Raw genomic sequence first — 21,757 nt, forward strand, 5'->3', positions numbered from 1 at the left:
ATTAAGACATTCTTATCAGTGGTTTTAAGAGACTAGTTAATTATTTTTAATTTACTGATAAATAGATAATTTTAATATAGCTGGGCTCAGATTTCCAGTGACTTTAAGCATACACTTGAAATAGAAAGAAGTGAGACTCTTTAAGCAATTATTCAACAAGTCCATGTTCTTCACGAAGAATATCTTCAGGGCACTACAGTCAATCTGTAAACTAATATTCTAATAATTCTTACATAGATTCAATTATCTATTTTTCCTATACCTAGGCAGATAGAAGCTGAAGGTTGAAAAGGAGAAAAGATAGAGGAAACTATGCCGATAGCTTTAAATATGTAGTTAAATGGTTTAATAGTGGGAAAAGATACAATATATAGCATGCCAGGTATCAAAAAGTTTCAAACTATGATATAAATGTCCTTAGGCTATATGAGGACTTTAAAAGCCCTTATTGGAATACATAATTTTTAAATGAATTTTTGACTTAAATTTTCATATGTGCTCTTATCTAAAATTGGCCTACCAGAGAGTATAGATCTGAGAGAATTGTTTCTAATTCCTACCTCTTGATTTTGGACTCATCTTTTGCTAAATCTCTCAAACATACAGAATCATATCATGAAGCATAGTTCAAAGTATAAAAACTAAAGGAAATGAAACAAAGAGACTCTATAAAATATTGGTGTTCTCTTGATCCATGCATGTTGCTGAAATGACATTATTTCATTCTTTTTTATGGCTGAGTAACATTCCATTGGGTCAGGAAGATCCCCTGGAGGAGGAAATGGCAACCCACTCCAATATTCCTGCCTGGAAAATTCCAAGGACAGAGGAGCCTTGACAGGCTATAGTCCACAGGGTCACAAAGAGTTGAATACGACTGAGTGACTGAGCACACATAATATTCCATTGTGTATATGTACCACATCTTCTTTATTGATTTATCTATTGATGGACATTTAGTTTTCTTCCATTGTGTTGGGTTATTTTAAGTAGTGCTGGAGTGAACATTGAGATGCATGTATCTTTTCAAATTAGAGTTTTATATAACTGGAAGTGGGATTGCTTGATCATTAGGTAACTCAGTTTTTATTTTCTGAGGAACCTCCATATGTTTTCCATAGTGGCTATGCTAAATGACATTCCACCAACAGTATAGGAAGGTTCCCAAAAGAGATTTATTATAAAACATCTCTTAACCCATAACTATCCTAACTCTAGGAACCACCTACTCTCTTCTTGGCCATAAGGTACCTCATTGTCTTTGGAACAAAATGCAAATTCTTATGTAATGGGCCATAAAGCTTTACATGATCTAATCTCTGCACTCTTTTCTACAATCTTGAGAAAGAAGAATGGAGCTGGAAGAATCAGGCTCCCTGACTTCAGACTCTACTACAAAGAAACAATAATTAAAACAGTATGGTACTGGTACAAAGACAGACTTAGAGCAATGAAACAGGATAGGAAGCCCAGAATCAAATCCATACGTCTTTGGTCAATTAATCTACAACAGAGGTGGGAGCAATATACATTAGAGAAAGACAGTCTTTTCAATAAGTGGTGCTGGAAAAACTGGACAGCTACATGTAAAATAATGAAATTAGAATGTTCTCTTAACACTAAACACAAAGAATAAACTCAAAGTAAATTAAAGACCTAAATGTATGACTGGATGCTATAAAACTGTTTTCAGAAGAAAACACAGGAAGAACACTCCTTAACATAAATCACAGCAATTTATTTTTGGATACACTTCCTACAATAATGAAAATAAAAACAAAAAATAAATAAGAAGACCTAAATAAACTTTTGTACTGCAAATGAAACCGTAAACAAAAGAGAGATAACAGATTGAGAGAAAATATTTGCAAATAATACAACCAGCAAAGGATAAATCTCCAATATATACCAACAGCTCATGCAACTCAATATCAAAAATACAAACAATCCAATCAAAAAATGAGCAGAAGATCTAAATAGATATTTATCTACAGAAGACATAAAGTGCAGTCACTCAGTCGTGTCCGACTCTTTGCGACCCCATGGACTGTAGCCTACCATGCTCCTCTGTCCATGGGATTTTCCAGGAAAGAGTACTGGGGTGGGTTGCCATTTCCTTATCCAGAGGATCTTCCCAACCCAGGGATTGAACCTGGGTCTCCCACATTGTAGATAGACACTTTACTATCTGAGCCACCAGGGAAGACATAGAGACCTAGAAGACATAGAGATGGCCAAAAACCCATGAAAAGATGCTCAACATCACTAATCATTACAGAAATGCAAATAAAAACTACAGTGAAGTATCACCTCACACCAGTCAGAATGGCTATCATCAAAAAGTCTACAAAGAGTAAATGCTGGAGAAGGTATGGAAAAAAGGGAACCCTCCTACATTGTTGCTGGGGGTGTAAATTGGTATAACCACTGTAGAGAACAGTATTAAGGTTCCTTTGAAAACTAAAAATAGTTACCATGTGATCCAGAAATCCCACTCCTAGGTGTATATCTGGATAAAACTGTAACTTGAAAAGATACATGTGCACCAGTGTTTACTGCAGCACTGTTTACAATAGGCAAGACATGGAAGCAACCTAAATGTCTATTGTAAGAAGAATGGATAAAGATGTGTTGTGTGTGTATACAATGGAATATTACTCTCATAAAAATGAAATAATGCCATTTTCAGCAACACGGATGGATCTAGAGATTGTCACTGTAAGTGAAGTAAGTCAGACAAAGACAAATATCATAGTATGTCACTTATATGTTGAATCTAACAAGATGATACTGATGAATTTGTTGCAAAGCAGAAACAGACTCAGAGACTTTGAAAATAAACTTATGGATAGCAAAGGGGAAAGGTTGGGGAGCAGATGAATTAGTAGTTTGGGATTGACATATACACACTACTTTATATGGAATCGATGGTCAACAAGGCCCTACTGTATAGCACAGGAAGTTTTACTCAATATTTTATATAAACTATATGGGAAGATAATCTAATAAAGAATGTGTATATGTATATGTATAACTGAATCACTGCTGTATACCTGAAACTAACACAACATTGTTAATCAACTATACTCCAATACAAATAATATTGTAAAAATAAAACATTGGTGTCAATGTTGATATAATAATTCTAGTCTGCTAAATTCTATTATAATTTAGGCAGTTTCCAATTTGCTTTCAACACACCTTCATGAACACCTATATGAATGTATAATAGAGTTGTAAAAGATACAGATTTGGTAGTGTTTTTGATGATAGGTTATTATAATCATATCACTCAGATGGAGTTAAAAAAGTGGAGTGGCATCACTATAACAGGATTCTTTCCATTTCATAGTTTTACTTAAAAAAACAAGATTTCCCAGAATTGATTCTACACTCTATTTCATGTAAGCAAATAGTATCCTCATTTGTGCTAGAAAGTTTATCTCTATGTCTATAGATAAAACCAACTTATTAAGATATCCATGATATTAAGATATCCATGATTAATTATGTAAAATAAAAAAATTCAGTATTTATCAAAATGTATTGTATATAACTTGTTCCATTGTATACTATTAATGACTGCAGATGGAGACTGCAGCCATGAAATTAAGACACTTGCTCCTTGGAAGAAAAGTTATGATCAACCTTGATAGCATATTAAAAAGCACACACATTAGTTTGCCAACAAAGGTCCATCTAGTCAAAGCTGTGGTTTTTCCAGTAGTCATGTATGGATGTGAGAGTTGGACTATAAAGAAAGCTGAGCACTGAGGAATTGATGCTTTTCAACTATGGTGTTGGAGAAGACTCTTGAGAGTCCCTTGGACTGCAAGGAGATCCATCTAGTCCATCCCAAAGGAAATCAGTCCTGAATATTCATTGGAAGGACTGATGTTGAAGCTGAAACTCCAATACTTTGGACACCTGATGCAAAGAACTGACTCTTTGGAAAAGACCCTGATGCTGGGAAAGATTGAAGGCAGGAGAAGGGGATGACAGTGGATGAGATGGTTGAATGGCATCACTGACTTGAGGGACATGAGTTTGAGTAGGCTTTGGGAGTTGGTTATGGACAGGAAGGCCTGGCATGCTGCAGTCCATGGTGTCACAAAGAGTCAGACACGACTGAACGATTGAACTGAACTGAACTGAATGACTGTAAAAGTAAATTCCTCCATAATATTTTTTACTTAGATTCTTAACAGCCATATGAATTTTTATAGCCAATTTACATATTTAATTATACTGTAGAAGATAAGGTATCAATAATAGATTTTAATTTTTAAAATTAGATTAGGATCAAATTATATGACAAAAGTGGATTAAAAATATGAGTTTAAGGAGAAAGAGAAACAATGTAGCATTTTTTTAAAGACAGAGCTTGTTCTTTTTTTAATTTTTTAAAATCACTGGTATCACTGTTATGTACATTCTTGGATGCATTTAAAAGTGAGAATTAACACATTCAAAGTGAGGATTAACATTTTTATTTTAATATATCCATGTTTATAGTAATCAGAAATTATAATTTCTGCAAAGAACTTAGCTTATGATAAAAAATTTAGTTGACATTTTAAAAGCATGCAATACTTTACATAGTGTATAAAATCATTTTATGGATCATAAACGCAAAAAGAAAGCAATTGCTCACCTTTACTTCATCACCCTGAGTTTGGGAAGATCGCTGTACTCATGCAATCTGCAAATAGAGATGCATAACCATGTCCTAGAGTTATGAGGGAAACTAACTCATAAAACCTTATAATAATTACAAAGTACTTATATACATATTTTGCCTTAAAACTTTAAAAATCTATCTCCTGTGCACAGTCTCATTTAATCTTTTACCAAAATAGGAATTACTTAGTATAAGTGGTGCTATCTCCATTTTGCAAATATGTGAGTAATGCTTTAATAGTTACTTTTGAGTTGAGTTTACTTGCCCAAAGTAATTGCTAATAAACCAGGGAGTTGATATCTAAAACATAAGTTTTAAGTTTCAATATAACTTTTAAAAAAGGTAATAACACTGAAGCTCTCTTTTTCTTAACATGTTCTGCCTATAAGATGAGGAAATTAAAAAAAAAAAAGGAAAAGCTTATTTGGAAGTTCAAGGAAGGTAAAATAGGAGTACTTTAAGGTATGACCTTCATTTATATAAAAATTATTTCTCATGAACCAGCACCAGGATGACAATGCAGATAAGTAACATTTTGCTCTTACCAAGCCAGAACTCTGAATGGCTCTTTTTTCTTCCTTTAAATTATATTTCACAGCATAAGGGATTTTGGTCATTGAGGATGGTGGTAGTTTGTTTTGTTTTAAACATCAAGTTAACTGTAGGGAGGTGATTGATGATAATTGCCCTTAATTACACACTTACCAGGTACATTTAACAAACATCCTAACAATCTTGTCAAATAATTTTACAAATCCAAATTTATAGATGAGAAAACTAAGGCACATTAATTTGCCCTACGTCCCACTGCTAGTACACAAGAAATTAACATTTGGACTCCAACATACATAAATAATCTGCCTGCCAATGCAGGAAACACAGACACACAAGTTCAGTCCTGGGTCAGAAGGATTCCCTGGAGTATAAAATGGCAACCCACTCCAATATTCTTGCCTGGAAAGTTCCATGGACAGAGGAGCCTGGCAGGCTGTGCAGTCCATAGGGTCACAAAGAATCAGACATGACTAAGCATGTGCACGTGTGTGTGTGCGCATGCATGCACACACACATACACGCACACACACACAATAACTATAATTTGATCACTCTACTACGCTGCCTCTCAAGGACATATAATGTGTCCCTGTGATCTAACAAAACTTTAATTTGAGATTATTTTTAACTTTTAACAAATTTGAGAAAACAAATTTGTTTGCAGGAAGCAGATTAAAAAAAAAGTACACTATTTTCTCTCTGGGATACATTGCCTAATTTGTATTTTAAGGCATACCTCATATTGAAATATGACTTAGTCAATTTTCTCAAGAGAGGACAGATAAATATGGATTAATGGCTACTTTAGTTAATGATTGCAAGGCTGGTTTTAATTAATTGTGCTATGTACTCATTCTTTATTCATAAAATAAAATTTGTGCACAGAATACTTTTTATTAGGAAAAAAAAGGCAAGAAGAAAACTCGATCAGTGACCAGTAGATAGTTTAAAGGTCAACATAAGCAAAGACACAGAGAATAATTATTTTTGCTTTTATTGATGCTGTAAAGTAGCATATACTTAGTTTGACAAAACAGTTGAGTTTGTAACATTTCTGTATATCCATTTGTTATGTTTCTTATTTTATCATCTGTATTTATATGCAAATAGAATACTTTGCAAATGATTTAAACACAAAGATGTTTAATGGAAAGAAGTAGATGTTTGGTGGAGGGCACTAGAATTGCTTATATTGCTTTGGGTACAGAGTTCTGTGTGTGTGTGTGTGTGTGTGTGTGTGTGTGTGTGTTGTTGTTGTTCCCTTGTTTAAGAGTGAGGCATCTATATGAGGCTCCATCCCTAAGAAGATGGTATAGAGAGACTTGCCTGGACCCTAGAGCTTTATCTCTGTCGCTTCTCTGGACCTGGCTGCATTCTCCTTCTCTGATACTGCTATTTTAAACACCTCCCACCTGCATTCTGAATGTAGTGTTCATTCCTTTTAAAGCTCCTCAGGTGAAAGTCCAACTTCTCCAGGAAGCAGCTGCCAGGGAGACAGCACTGCAGACAGAATTCTCCCCACAGTGGTTCAGAGCACCTGCCAGTTAACAAAACTCCCGAAGCCCTTCCAGATCCAAATATCTCACACTTAGGTCCATGTGGGAGAAAGCAAGCTGGTTTAGTTGAATTCAAAATGTAAAAAGTAGAAACAAAAAAAAAAGTTCCCAATCTGATTACTGATTCTTGTATCAGCTTTGAACAAAGCTAGTTTTTAACTTCTCAAATAGGTAGCGCCTTATCTTTTCTATCCTTTATCCATCCTACTTTCATGTTTTTGTATTAAATGAGATCATATAAATGTATTTTCCATACCATTTAACCTAGTCATCATTTCATTCAGAAAATGGAATTTATTATTATTAATAAGATAAGATGATCATAATTAAATTTTTAGTAATAGTCCAAAAATGTCAGTATGTTGCACTAAGACTTTTTTACTTTAGTCAGTATTACTCTATCCATGCCTATTTTACTGAATGAATCTTAATTCATATGTTGAGTGGTTTATAAATAATGTATTGAAACACCCTAAATGTAAAACTCCCCTTGTGATTACCTCTTCTAAACATAGACAGGCTAACATGGAAGCTTGACTTAAATGAGACAATGGAGAGAAAAAGGATAAAGCAATTTATAGTATTATGGAAAATATGGTTTAATTACAAGTTAAAATGAGTGATTTAAGTGTTTGGAATTTACAGATTAATACAAAACCAATATTTGATGAACTTCTAGGAATTTAAAGAAAGTGTGCTCAGTCGTGTCCAACTCTTTGCGACCCCATGGGCTGTAGCTTACCAGGCTCCTCTGTCCATGGGATTTTCCAGGCAATAGTACTGGAGTGGATTGCCATTTCCTTCTCCAGGGTATCTTCCCAACCCAGGGATCGAACCCAGGTCTCCTGCATTGAAGACAGACACTTTACCGCTTGAGCCACCAGGGAAGCACTGGTGACTTGGCCTAGTAACTTCCCTGGTGGCTCAGCCAGTAAAGCGTCTGCCTACAATGTGGGAGACCCAGGTTCAATCCCTGAGACAGGAAGATCTCCTGGAGAAAGAAACGGCAACCCACTCCAGTATTCTTGCCTTGAAAATCCCTTGGGCGGAAGAGCCTGGTAGACTACAGACCATGGGGTCACAAAGAGTCGGAAATGACTAAGTGACTTCATGTTCACATTAGGCATTTAAAATGTTGAGTATTGCATATATAAGTATATATAAGTATAAAACATATGTAAGTATGTATATATACTTACATATGTTTTTTAAAGTACAGACTTATTATAAATTGTGCATTAATTAAGACAAAGATATGCATTTATGCCATTGCTTGATCATTATTAAAGTTCACATCTTTTAGGAATTAGATATAGAATGTATGAGAAAACAAAGAAAACCTTTTTTCAAACATTCATTATTTTCAGTATTCTTTTCTCTGACTTACAGTATTAAAAATATGTATGTTTGAGAATTTGGTGTTATAATTAGATAGTAGCTCATAACTTTCAATCTCTTGTCCAATACATTTTTAAAGTACCTTTATTATTTCAAAGAAGTGCTAGAATAAAATATATAGGAAATTGTTTTTCTTTCACAAAATAGGAAATCAATATTATTTGGGTTTTTTGGTAAAAATGTACTATTTAAAAATTAAAATATACTTTCAGTTCAGTTCAGTTCAGTCATGTCCGACTCCTTGTGACCCCATGAATTGCAGCACGCCAGGCCTCCCTGTCCATCACCAACTCCCGGAGTTCACTCAAACTCACATCCATCGAGTAGGTGATGTCATCCAGCCATCTCATCTTCTGTTGTCCCCTTCTCCTCCTGCCCCCAATCCTTCCCAGCATCAGAGTCTTTTCCAATGAGTCAACTCTTCACATGAGGTGGCCAAAGTATTGGAGTTTCAGCTTTAGCATCATTCCTTCTAACGAATACCCAGGACTGATCTTTAGAATGGACTGGTTGGATCTCCTTGCAGTCCAAGGGATGCTCAAGAGTTTTCTCCAACACCACAGTTTCAAAAGCATCAATTCTTTGGTGCTCAGCTTTCTTCACAGTCCAATTCTCACATCTATACATGGGCACTGGAAAAACCATAGCCTTGACTAGCTGGACCATTGTTGGCAAAGTAATGTCTCTGCATGACATAATTCCCATTCTAAAAATAAGTGTACATATGTCATTAGTATTATATACTTATTCCTGGAGGTTAAATGAAATTATGTCATAATAAAGTTAATGCCATGCATTACAAATTTCAATAAGCATATCATTTGTAACTTACATGACTTATTTGTACCTCATGTCCTTCTCTCTAAAAATGGACAAAATGATAGTACTTGATGATACCTATCACAATGGATGTTGTAAAGATTGAAAGAGAAGTAGATATAATGTGCTTAGAATAGTAACTGACAGGTCATACTGGTAGTAGTATATTATTGTCTACACAGTAATATTGAATTGTTTCCTGCACAAGTGCATTTATCACTTAGAAATTTCTTTAAATATATGTTAAAATATAATTGTCACCATCTGTAAGTGTGAGTGCTTCACTTAATAAAGAAGATCTTTGGACAGATTGCTAATTCTGTGGATTTCTCTTGACAAAGTCACACATGCCCTACACATGACAAAACAAAAAGATAATAAGTGTTTCTGCACCAGAGTACCTTCTGCCACAGAAGTATTAAAAGGTAACTCAAAATATCATCAATCATAATATTATATATAATATTATTTTCTAGGGAATATTGCACATTATGTAATTGTATGACTTACAAATACTTATATAAATATATGTGTATATTTATATCTATATCCTTATTCATATATATATCCATATCTATTATACTATCTAAGGAATAACTGGCAGGAAACACGTTAAGAAGAGAACACTTTAAAAACAAAGGCAAGTGGCTGAGGGGATAGAATTTGTTCTGTTCTGTTTAATCTCTGCTTTACTCTCCTTACCTCATTTTGGGCTTGAAACCAGGATATCAAAGCTCTTTTTGTATGCAAAATTAGCTTGGAGGTTGTATGAGGTTCTGAATTTTTTATTTTTTCTATGTGCTTTTGAACGTTCTTCTGTCAAATTTAGAACTTTGTGATACAATGAAAAGACAGCTGTGAAGGTAGCTGGCCAATCCCTTCACAGGAATATCATTTGCACACAATTTAGCTTTGAATCCAAGGGAAATTGTACTTTTCTTTTATTAATTAGTACCTTTAATAGGAGCTTTCATTAATCAACATGTCTTGAGAAATGCTAGTCTTTTTCCATTGAGTTGAATAAATCCTGCTGTGTAGGGTACTGGAAATGGTGCTAAGGCTTATGTTTGGGGAACGTGTTACAGGGAATTAGATAGATGAAAGGAAAAACAATCATCCTTTGGCAGTCACAGGCTTAATTTCTTAATCAACTTAAAAAAATAAATAACCCAAATATGCTCATTTCTACTAAGCTCTCTGATGTCTACCTTTCAGATTTAATCACACAGGAGATAGCGTCATAGAGTCTGTTAGGATAATTCCAACATCATTTCGTTCAACTAGCACCTCACCAAGTGGGATTTTATACCCCCCAAAATAAGGACTTGCCTAATGTGTACTAATGGGTTTACTGGGTGACTCAATGGTAAAGAATCTGCCTGCCAATGTAGGAGACACCAGAGACAGGGGTTTGATCTCTGGGTTGGGAAGATTCCCTGGTGGAGGAAGAAATAACCCACTCCAGTATTCTTGCCTGGAGAATTCCCATGGACAAAGGAGCCTGGCAGGAGGCAGGCCGTAGGGTCTCAAAGAGTTGGACATGACTGAGCAGAGCTGCATAACACAGTGTGTATTAATGCCATTTATAAAGGAATTCCTTAAAAGAGTTCAGATGCAGCAATGTCAGTTTTATTAGAAAAGTATTAACTATCTTAAGTTTAGGTTTAAACAATATTGAACAAAATGAACTATTAAAGTTATTTTCTATAAATTTTTCAACAACCAGATGTTTGGAACTGTGTATGTAAACATCCAGATGATTGACAAAAAATTTAAGTATTTGTCATGATAACTGGCTTGGTGTGAGCACAGCTTATGTTGAGGAGGGTATTTTTAGAACTGCTTCACTCATGTCCCTATAAAGTAGGTAGTCTAGCAGATTTTTTAAGTGGAGCAAAAAAAAAAAAAAAGCTCTCAAGAAAATCCATGTCATACACAATTAAAGGATATATTTATTGCTAAACATTTTTATTCATATTATTTCATTGTCTAGACTTCAAAGGGATCCTAGATCACTAGCTGTTAAAATGTTCTATTTGGAAGTCCAGAGATGAAAAATGATCCAAGTTTGTAACCTGAGAATTGTTACTTCATCTTTCCCCTATTAATGATCTGATCATCTTTGTTTTACCAACTTATCCCTCACATATTAATTCCTCCATCTGAAACAGAAGAACCCCTCACCCTTGCTGCTGTCTGACTCTAAGAATGAATAGTATAGTCTATCACTGTGGTTAAGAGTGCAGGCTGATTGGCTTTGTTCATGTTACAATTTCCCAGTATCTTCATGTCTTTGTAGATAAAATGAAGATAATAGTGTCTGGCTCATAAGTTAATGTGAGGATTATATAGAATATGAAATGTAAAGTGCCTAACAAAGTGCCCAGTATGTACTAAACAGAATATTTACTGGCTTAAAGTGGTTCCTCAAGTACAGAGACAAATGTTGTGGATCTTTCTTATTTCAAGTAGTTAGGAACTGACCTCTAACCCCCCACTAACCACTTTACTCTGTTCACTCAATGCTGAGTTTAGTTCCCCACCAAACACTTAATTGCTTAAACCTTTCTCTGTATTTTACAGCAGTTATCGTTTGTGCCACAAATATCCGTGTTTAATTACTTAGTGTCATAGTTAATATGTCCATGACTTTTCTTTCTGAACCAGGTTGCACGTTGGAAATTTTGATACACTTTACCATATTATTTCTTCTTCTAAAAGCATCTTAATTTTTGCCCACATTCATCCACTCAACAAGTATTTCTATTTATTGTCCATTATGTATAGGGCCTTAGAATATACAGAAGTGGCTAAATGGACAGTTCCTGGATCTTACTTTTAGCAGGGAGAGACACAAAATAATAACCCAGTAAACAGGTAATATGTCTCATGGGAGTTCTGGGAATAGTGGTATTTTCTGTTATTTAACACTTTACGTAATTCACTGGAGACCTAAGGAAGATAGGGAATACATTATGCAGACCTCTGGAGGAACAGAGTTCCAGGTAAAAGAAACAGAAATACCAACTTCCTGGGGCAAGGGCATGTATGACTTATTGGAAGCACAGCTGGAGACCCAGAGTCTAGAGCAGAGTAAATGGGGAAGAGTGTGAACTGATAAAGTCAGCGAGGAATCAAGTGGTCAGATTATGTAGGATGGTTGGTCACTATCAGGATTAGAGTTTTACTTATGAGTGAAATAGAAAGGCTTGGAACTGTTGATCAGTTCAGTCACTCATTCGTGCCCGACTCTGTGCGACCCCATAGACTGCAGCACACCAGACTTCCTTGTCCATCACCAACTCCCAGAGCTCTCTCAGACTCATGTCTGTTGAGTCGGTGATGCCATAAAACCATCTTATCCTCTGTAGTCCCCTTCTCTTCCTGCCTTCAATCTTTCCCGCATCAGGGTCTTTTCAGATGAGTCATTTTGCATCATGTAGCCAAATTATTGGAGCTTCAGCTTTAGCATCAGCCTTTCCAATGAATATTCAGGACTGATTTCTTTAGGACTGACTGGTTTGATCTTGCAGACCAAGGGACTCTCAAGAGTCTTAACCAACGCCACAGTTGAAAAGCATCAGTTCTTCAGTGCTCAGCTTTATTTAAATGGTCCACCTCTCACACCCATACATGACAACTGGAAAAACCATAGCTTTGACTACACGGACCTTTGTTGGCTAAGTAATGTCTCTGCTTTTTAATATGCTGTCTAGGTTGACCACAGCTTTTCTTCCCAGGAGCAAGCATCTTTGAATTTCATGGCTGCAGTCACCATAGAGTCATCTATCAATAACTTCACCTGCAGATGACACCACCCTTGTGGCAGAAAACAAAAAAAAAACTAAAGAGCACCTTGATGAAAGTGAAAGAGGAGAGTGAAAAAGTTTGCTTAAAAGTCAACATTCAGAAAACTAAGATCATGGTATCTGGTCCCATTAATTCATGGCAAATATATGGGGAAACAATAGAAACAGTGACAGACTTTATTTTGGCGGGCTTCAAAATCACTTCAGATGGTGCCTGCAGCCATGAAATTAAAAGACGCTTGGTCCTTGGAAGAAAAGTATGACCAACCTATTAAACAGCATATTAAAAAGCAGAGACATTACTTTGCCAACAAAGGTCCATCTTGTCAAAGCTATGGTTTTTCCAGTAGCCAGGTATGGATATGAGAGTTGGACCATAAAGAAAGCTGAGCACTGAAGAATTGATGCTTTTCAACTGTGGTGTTGGAGAATACTTTTGAGAGTCCCTTGGACTATAAGGAGATCCAACCAGTTCATCCTAAAGGAAATCACTCCTGAATATTCATTGGAAGGACTGATGCTGAAACTGAAACTCCAACACTCTGACCACCTGATATGAAGAACTGACTCATTGGAAAAGATCCTGATGCTGGGAAAGATTGAAGGCAGGAGGAGAAGGGGATGACAGAGCATGAGATGGTTGAATGGCATCACTGACTAGATGGACATGAGTTTGAGTAAGCTCTGGGAGTTGGTGATAGACAGGGAAGCTTGGCTGTGCTGCAGTCCATGCGGTCTCAAAGAGCTGGACATGACTGGGTGACTGAACTGAACTGAGTCACCATCTGCAGCGATTTTGGAGCCTAGAAAATAGTCTGTCACTGTTTCCATTGTTTCCCCATCTATTTGCCATGAAGTGATGGGACCGAATGTCATGATCTTAGTTTTTTGATTGTTGGATTTTAAGCCAGTTTTTTCAGTCTCCTCTTTCATTTTCATCAAGAGGTTCTTTATTTCCTCTTTGCTTTCTGCCATAAGGGTGGTGTCATCTGTGTATCTGGGGTTATTGATATTTCTCCAAGCAGTCTTGATTCCAGGAATTGTTGATGATTTCATTTAAATCCTGAAGTTCATTCTGTTTGTTGTGGGGAGAATGGTGTCAATGGCAGAAGCCAGAAGCCTTCAGATAATTATAATAATTTATTATTACAGCAATTTAATTACTATATTTTCACTTTCTAATATGATGGCAAGTCATGAATGTAATTTATCATACTTGCTAAATTATAAATTCTGCATGAGCCAGGATTCCAACAGATTATATCTTTAGATCACTAGAGTTCTTCAACCAAAGGGGGGAAAAAAATTTTTGGTGCCCAAAGATTACAAAACTTAATTTTAATTACTTCTGTCCTTCTTGTACCCTCCTGTTACCCTCTGTCATACCTAAACTCTTTCTTTCTTTCCAGAATTTCTTCTTAATAAAGCATATACGTATCAAGCAGTATTTCTTTGTATAAATGGAAAAAAATAGGGTGGATGTGGAGCACAAAAAGGAGCAAGATAGGAGACATATGTGTATATGCCTATGTAATACATTTTGCATAATCATCTTATAGTTGACCTTCAGTTCAGTTCAGTTGCTGAGTCATGTCTGACTCTTTGCAACCCCGTGGACCACAGCACACCAGGCTTCCCTGTCCATCACCAGTCATGGAGCTTATTCAAACTCATGTCCATTGAGTTGGTGATGCCATCCAACCATCTCATCCTCTTGTAGTCTCTGTAAATATATAATAATTTTATAAAATAGAAAGTCATGCCTAAGTGTTGCTGTTCCCAATTTGTTAAATTCCATATATGGCAATTTGAGGTATTTAGGTTCTACCTCAGTAATCTGACACAGTCCTACAGAAATCCAAGGAAATGATACACCAGCTTTTTTACCATGAGTCTCATTAAAGGGTCTTCCTAATATATGTTTTGAAAAATTTTGGATTGGAGTCAATAAAATTTATGTAATATAATTATCTTAGCCAAGGAGACATAAAGGATCCTTTTTTTCATGTTTTTCTCAGTGAAGAAGTTAGAAGTTATTCTTCTGTGAATATCCCTGACATACAACAACAGAGGAGCAGTGCTTATGATAAGACTAAGAATTATAACTCTGATCAGGTCTATGAAACCCCTAATATCTAAATACTAGTTACTTTTTGTAGTCTTCTTGATACCCCCACCCCCAAATAAAGGTAAACTGCTGCTGTCTCTAGGGAATGGAAAATACCAGACAGAGTGTTCTAAATCAGACTTTCATGGTAAAATGTCCATTAATAATTAATTTTCTGCTTCCTTTAGAATAGGACAGGTTAAGCAGTTGGTCACATTCAGTAAATAAGAAATTACTTGCAGTAATTTCTGCAACATTCTAATAATCTTCCCATATCTGAAATCTATTTTAAAAGCCTTTGATCTTCATTATGGTGAAAAGGACGTTGAATGTGAAGATATGAGACTTGATTGCAAATTCAACTTGGCCACCGACTAACAACGTGGCTTGGGCAAGTTATTTAACTCAAAAATTCTATTTCTATTCTGATGATGAAATTGAGCATAGCGATCTCTACCTCCCAGTGTTGTTAGGAACACCAGATGTGATAAAGTTTGAAGGCCACAAATGCAAAGGTCACACAATAAATGCTTGGTGAACCCACATATTAAATGTAGATATTGGGATTATCATAATCCTAGTAGAGGTGTTTCCATGTTCTACTCATACCAATACACATGTGATCTTGTGAATTGGAAACTGTCCCCTGTAGCTTCTTTCAGCATATTATTAAGAATGACAATACACTATAATTATTCAATTATGTCATTAAAATGGGTTTTATTTTCTTCATTACATACATCAGGAAAAGCTTTTCAATTAACAGTGACCTGTATGACTTCTACTAGTTGCATTCTGTAGATGGTGAAGCTGACTGCAAATTAGATTCAGCACTGCATCTTGTTCCTTATCTTTTCACCCACTGATTAGTTTGATACCTTTGGCAGTAGTCTACCCTGTTGTTTTCAACTTGCCATTTTGTACCAATCTCAAAATGCTGCCTTCAGTCCCCTAAGGTGTTCTGTAGAAATGCTGTCAAACTATTTGCTTGTATGTGTATTTTGATTCTGTAGCTGTGCTTTGTACTCATTTAAGAAAACCAGTCTTTAATTTGTATCACAGTGTTTTCAAGATAAAATTTAGAATTCCAGGCCTCAGCAAAATCACTGATACGTGACTACAGCCTTCTGTTTCAAATCTTGGCATGCGTGATATCTGGTGGATGCAAAGCTATATTTTTGAATTTTGTTATAGAATTACAACTCTGAATAAATGACTTCAGATTTAGCCTTAAAATCTACTAATAATCATCATGCTTTCTATTATCACTTATGTCTAGTTTACCTTTTCAATTTTATCTCTCATCCATCCTAGCTTATATTCCAGACTTTCTACTTGCTTGAAATGCTTGGCTCTCCTCTCTCACCTTTCCCTGGTATTATCCACATATTGCACTTCTGTCTAGAACATCACATCTTCCACTATTCATCTCCTTATCTTGGGCATTTTCTATACTCATAACCACCTTTCTATGTCAAGTACCCCTCTTTTGTTTCTCATGTGTCTTGTATCTGATTTAATAAAAGTATTCTTTCTGTGCTTTATTCATTGGTTGACTTAATTAGATTGTCTTCCTTAGTAGACTGAAAGTTTTGGAGAGCAAAGGCAATGCCCCTTGAATAGTAGGTGCTCTGTAAGTATTGTTGGATAAAAGAATGCTTTCTGGAAAAACTGTTGATCGGTTTATTGAAAAGATGGCAAGAATTTACTACTAAAAGTATTATATTAGCCTTGCTACATTTAATTACAGCACCAAAATTATTAGTAAAAAGCAGTTTATAGTTTTGGTGTACAGGTCTACTGCTCTGCAAATTCAGATAATTTTAAAAATAAACTTATATATGGTACCATTTTGTGTTTTATGCATCTGGTACATTATATACAGAATTGGATTAGGTTAAATCAGACTAGCTAATGAACCTATTCTACTTCTTATAATTTCAAAGAAAGAAATGTGTTTTGTGTTGAAATTGTTATTTGAATTAATTTAACCTTATTTAAATGTACTTGTCCCCCAGACTGAAAAAAAAAAAAAAGATTTTGACTGGCTTTGAATTAAAATACACATACACGCAGACACGTGTAAAAAAAAACAAAACTAAACTGAACTGTGCGAAGATATTGTTTCATATTTGCTTTGAGGATGAAAAATGTACCAATGTGTTCATGTCTCCTGTGTTTACGTCTGATGTTTGCATCTGTGGCAGTGCCATAATTCAGCATATGGAAATACACTCAGAACAAAGATAATGTCTCTCATTTTCATTTTGATTAATAATGTTCTATCTCTGGTAATTTGCAGGTGTTATTTGGAAGATGGAGCTTCAAAGGGTGCCTGGCTGAATCGGTCAAGTATTATTTTTGCAGGAGGTGATAAGTGGTCAGTGGATCCTCGAGTTTCAATTTCAACATTGAATAAAAGGGACTACAGCCTCCAGATACAGAATGTAGATGTGACAGATGATGGCCCGTACACATGTTCTGTTCAGACTCAGCATACACCAAGAACAATGCAGGTGCATCTGACTGTGCAAGGTACTCATTTCCATATCTGCTATAGTGAAGGTCTGTGCTTAGAAATGTTTGGTATTTGGATATAAGAATGACTGTGAGGTAACTGACAATGTTGAAAGCTACGTTGTCACTGTTTTCAGGGATTTATGTTCTTAGATTCCATTAAGTATAATGGCTATTATAGGCATACAAATCCCTACTTACGGAGATCAAAAATTATCCATTAACACCACATTATGATTCTTTTGTATATGATTCATTTTGTTTCTTCCTATGCATCACCCCTTCAATAAATTTTTGAGATACATGATTGATACATTACAATAATTTTTTGATAACCTGTGATGGCTACATTAAACTATTAGAACTTTTTGCAATATGACTAGTAACTTTTTAAAAATAATCCTCAAGCTTTCCAACACTTTGTCTCAATTCAGCTTCTTTTTACTTTGATTCAAGTTGCAATGAAGAGAAACACCCTTCTAGAATTACTTTAATTAAATATAGAGTAATGGAAAAATATGGTTCACAATGTTTTATTTTTGATTTACATCCAGTAGATCATAAATCATAGCTAACTTACAATATCCAAATATAAACAGAATCAGCAAATTATTTTCTTTAACTTGCATGCTAAAATGTAAGAGCATATTTACCCTCAACACGTTACTTTTCATGGAAAATGTAATTAAAATGCTAGTAAATTTAAAAATGTATATTTTTGCCCTTTTGCATTGTTTCCTTGTGCTGTATAGATTAATCATGTACTGGATGCATAAAAATAGAATACTATGGAACTGAAAATGATATTGCAGTATTTCTAAGTAAAACTAATAACAAATTATATGATAATGTAGTGCCATTGAATGCCTGTTTTATTCCTATCAGGAAAGCTGAATGAGCAAGTTACTGGTATTATTTTTTAGTTTACTCTTCAAAAATCAACAGTAAGTATTTATGTTACATGGCTTACATTCAGAAAAGATTGTTATTCTACAACTTTACTATTTCATCACATAAGGGTAAAAGTGGATTCAAGCACAGCTTCAGTTATTAGTAAATAGTTTAACTTTGTGATGATTAAACTTATTAAACAATTAGCTTTAACAAGAAAAGTATACACTGAAGGGTAAGTCAGTGAATTTCCTTGGTGGTTTTTCTTATTACAGGTCATTGAAGACTTTTTGCTGTTTTTTATTTAAAAGCATATGAGAAAATAATAAAATTTTCACCAAAGTCAATTGTTATCCAAAGATTATCCAGAGATTCCAGAGGGCAGTGATTTTTCCAGTTTCAAAAAATGACATGAAGTTACAAGTCAAAGGCACTTTTCTTCAGTTATCCAAGCCTATTCTTGTTCTCTTGTTTTGTTCAGTGCCTTTTGACTTAAGTTTCTAGTTCAAACACTATATGAAATAATTTATAATGTAAGGAAAAGGATACTTTGACAGTAATATTTGAATCACTTAAGATATAGACATTTTACTTCTTGTATATTTAAATGATATATTTCTGAACACTAAAAATATCTCTCCTTCCTTTTCTTCATTCTCTCTTATTCCGTATTAGGCCCATATTTTGCAACCAGACTATAAATATGTATGGTATGGTGCAAAATTTATATATTTATATATATACATGTATATGCTCAATTTTCATAGAATTTCTTCATAATTTTACATTACGTATGTTGTTCAGTAGTATTGAAATTGTTATATGCCTTACTCCAGCACTATTTTTTTCTGGCCATGTAAACTTTTGAACACCATTTTAGGAGGAGCATTTTACAAATGTACTTACTAAATTTTTGTCACTATATTTTGTTCCTCTAGAAAAATAAAATTAGTGTTACTGTTTTGACATATGTGGTTGGATCAAATTAAAAGCTAATAATTTTACAGTATTTATGAACCTAATTACTTATTAGAAGTTGATTGACATGTGGGCAGTTTTCCAATTACATTAATAAAGTTCAAGGAACAAATTAGTAGGCTTGTCAGTCAATTTCAAGAACTAAATAAATGTCACAAAAAGTCAAACCCCACTTAAACTACATTTCTTTACTATAAACAGAAATAAACTGATGTGCACATCTCTTCAGTCTCTAAATTTGTTAGTTTGTCTGATACTCAGATGTATTTGGATAGTTTTAAAGTGTATGTTATTTACCTAATAATTTGTCAAGCCTTGGATGACCAAGGTAAGGAAATGTTAACAAGTAAGAGAAAGGCTATTTATTAATCACTGATGTCAAACACACCTTGGCTGGTAAAAACAAAGCTCATCTTTAATTGAAGCTATGTACTCAAGGGAGCTGGTTTTTAAAAGTCATTTTAGAAAGGGGGTAATAAAAAGGATTTATGCTTTTGAACTGTGGTGTTGGAGAAGACTCTTGAGAGTCCCTTGGACTGCAAGGAGATCCAACCAGTCCATTCTAAAGGAGATCAGTCCTGGGTATTCTTTGGAAGGAATGATGCTAAAGCTGAAACTCCAGTACTTTGGCCACCTCATGCAAAGAGTTGACTCAATGGAAAAGACTCTGATGCTGGGAGGGATTAGGGACAGGAGGATATGGGGACGACAGAGGATGAGATGGCTGGATGGCATCATCAACTTGATGGACGTGAGTTTGAGTGAACTCCAGGAGTTGGTGATGGACAGGGAGGCCTGGTGTGCTGCAATTCATGGGGTCGCAAAGAGTCAGACACGACTGAGCGACTGAACTGAATAAAAAGGATATCTTGTCAACAGAGACTGTGCATGGGATATTTGTTGGTACTATTGGTATCTCAGAGATATTAATATCAATAAATGGAATAATGGGGGAGAAAAGACACTGAAGTAGGAGTTGGAAAACCTGGATTCCAAACCTATGATCGCTCTTGAAAGACTCTCTAAAAGTTTTCTCATTTGAAGAAAGTGGATTCAGATCAGAAAATCGAAGTCAATTCTAATCAAAACCAAAAAGACAAATGACAGGGGAAAAAATCCACTGTGATTATTAGCTTTTGATTTGAAAGAGAAATAGTTATTTAAGTTAAAAAATGAAAAAAATCATAACACTTGTATTGAGAACTATGCAAAGTGATTTTTATATAGTAGCACCTTCTAATGCTTATTCTAATAAGTATATTTTATTTGGGACTTCCCTGGTGGCTCAGATGGCAAAGAATCTGCCTGCAATGCAGGAGACCCAGGTTCAATCCCTGGGTTGGAAAAATCCCCTGGAGAAGGTAATGGCAACCCACTCATGGAAACTTGCCTGGAGAATCCCATGGACAGAGGAACCTGGTGGGCTACAGTCAATGGGGTCACATAGAGTCAGACATGACTGAGTGACTAACACTTTACTTTAATGCTTTAGTTATCTCCCTATTTTCTTTCACCAATTGAGCTGAACAATGTATGTACTCATGGAATTTGAACAATGTGGTATATTGGAATTTTGCTTCATAGGGATGGAAATTGGCTGATAGATGTAGTAAGAAAATAAATTTTTCATTGCCCATATTTAATGCTGTTAAATCAAGTTAGCTATTTGTCCAGAATTTCAAACCATTTGGTATAGCATTTACTAAGAGCCATTTTATTGTTCATGAGTATAAGAATATATATGACTTGAATACTTATTATGAAGGGAGATCTCTATCACAATACTGTCATGATAAACATAAAATTTAAATGCTTCCTATTCAAATATAGAACACAGTTAGTGTTAGTTGCTCAATCATGTCCAACTCTTTGCCACCGCACGGACTGCAGCCCGCCTGATTTCTCTGTCCATGGAATTCTACAGGCAAGAATACAGCAATGGGTTGCCATGCCCTCCTCCAGGGGATCTTCCAACCCAGGGATCAAACCCAAGTCTCTTGCATTGTGGGTGGATTCATTACTTTCTGAGCCACCAGGGAAACCCATATAACACAATGGTTTCTACTACAGTCTGCATGTAGAATCTAGGTTGTATACAGCACAGAATAAGACACCTAAAGATATTGTATAATAAGTAAATATATTTACAGCAGTCGCAGCCAACACCCTGACTACTGCCTGGTGAGACTCTGAGCAGTTAAAACGCTTTAGTATAGAAATGGAAATAACAAATGTGTATTGTTTTAAGACACGCATGCATTCACACACACACAATATATGGAACATTTATCATTCAACTTGTGCCCTTTCAGGGAGATATACTCTAGGTTTTCTCTAGTCAGAGTAGAAGAAATTTTGACCAGCACTCAAGCATGTAAGCAAAATAATGTCTCACAGAACTGGAAAAGGTCAGTTTTAATTCCAGTCCTAAAGAAGGAAAATGTCA

General features: G+C 35.2%; 1 protein-coding gene across 1 annotated transcript in view; it reads left to right on the plus strand.

Annotated features, from left to right (window-relative positions):
* Positions 1-21,757, plus strand: part of NEGR1 (neuronal growth regulator 1) — a 1,042,362-nt gene that overhangs the window by 425,537 nt on the left and 595,068 nt on the right. Inside the window, exon 2 of the mRNA XM_010848743.1 lies at positions 17,228-17,460. Within this exon, the coding sequence (XP_010847045.1) occupies positions 17,228-17,460 (233 nt within the window). The remainder of the gene's footprint in view (positions 1-17,227; positions 17,461-21,757) is intronic.

This window comes from Bison bison, unplaced genomic scaffold, assembly GCF_000754665.1.
Source record: "Bison bison bison isolate TAMUID 2011002044 unplaced genomic scaffold, Bison_UMD1.0 scf7180017864271, whole genome shotgun sequence".
Lineage (NCBI taxonomy): Eukaryota > Metazoa > Chordata > Mammalia > Artiodactyla > Bovidae > Bison > Bison bison.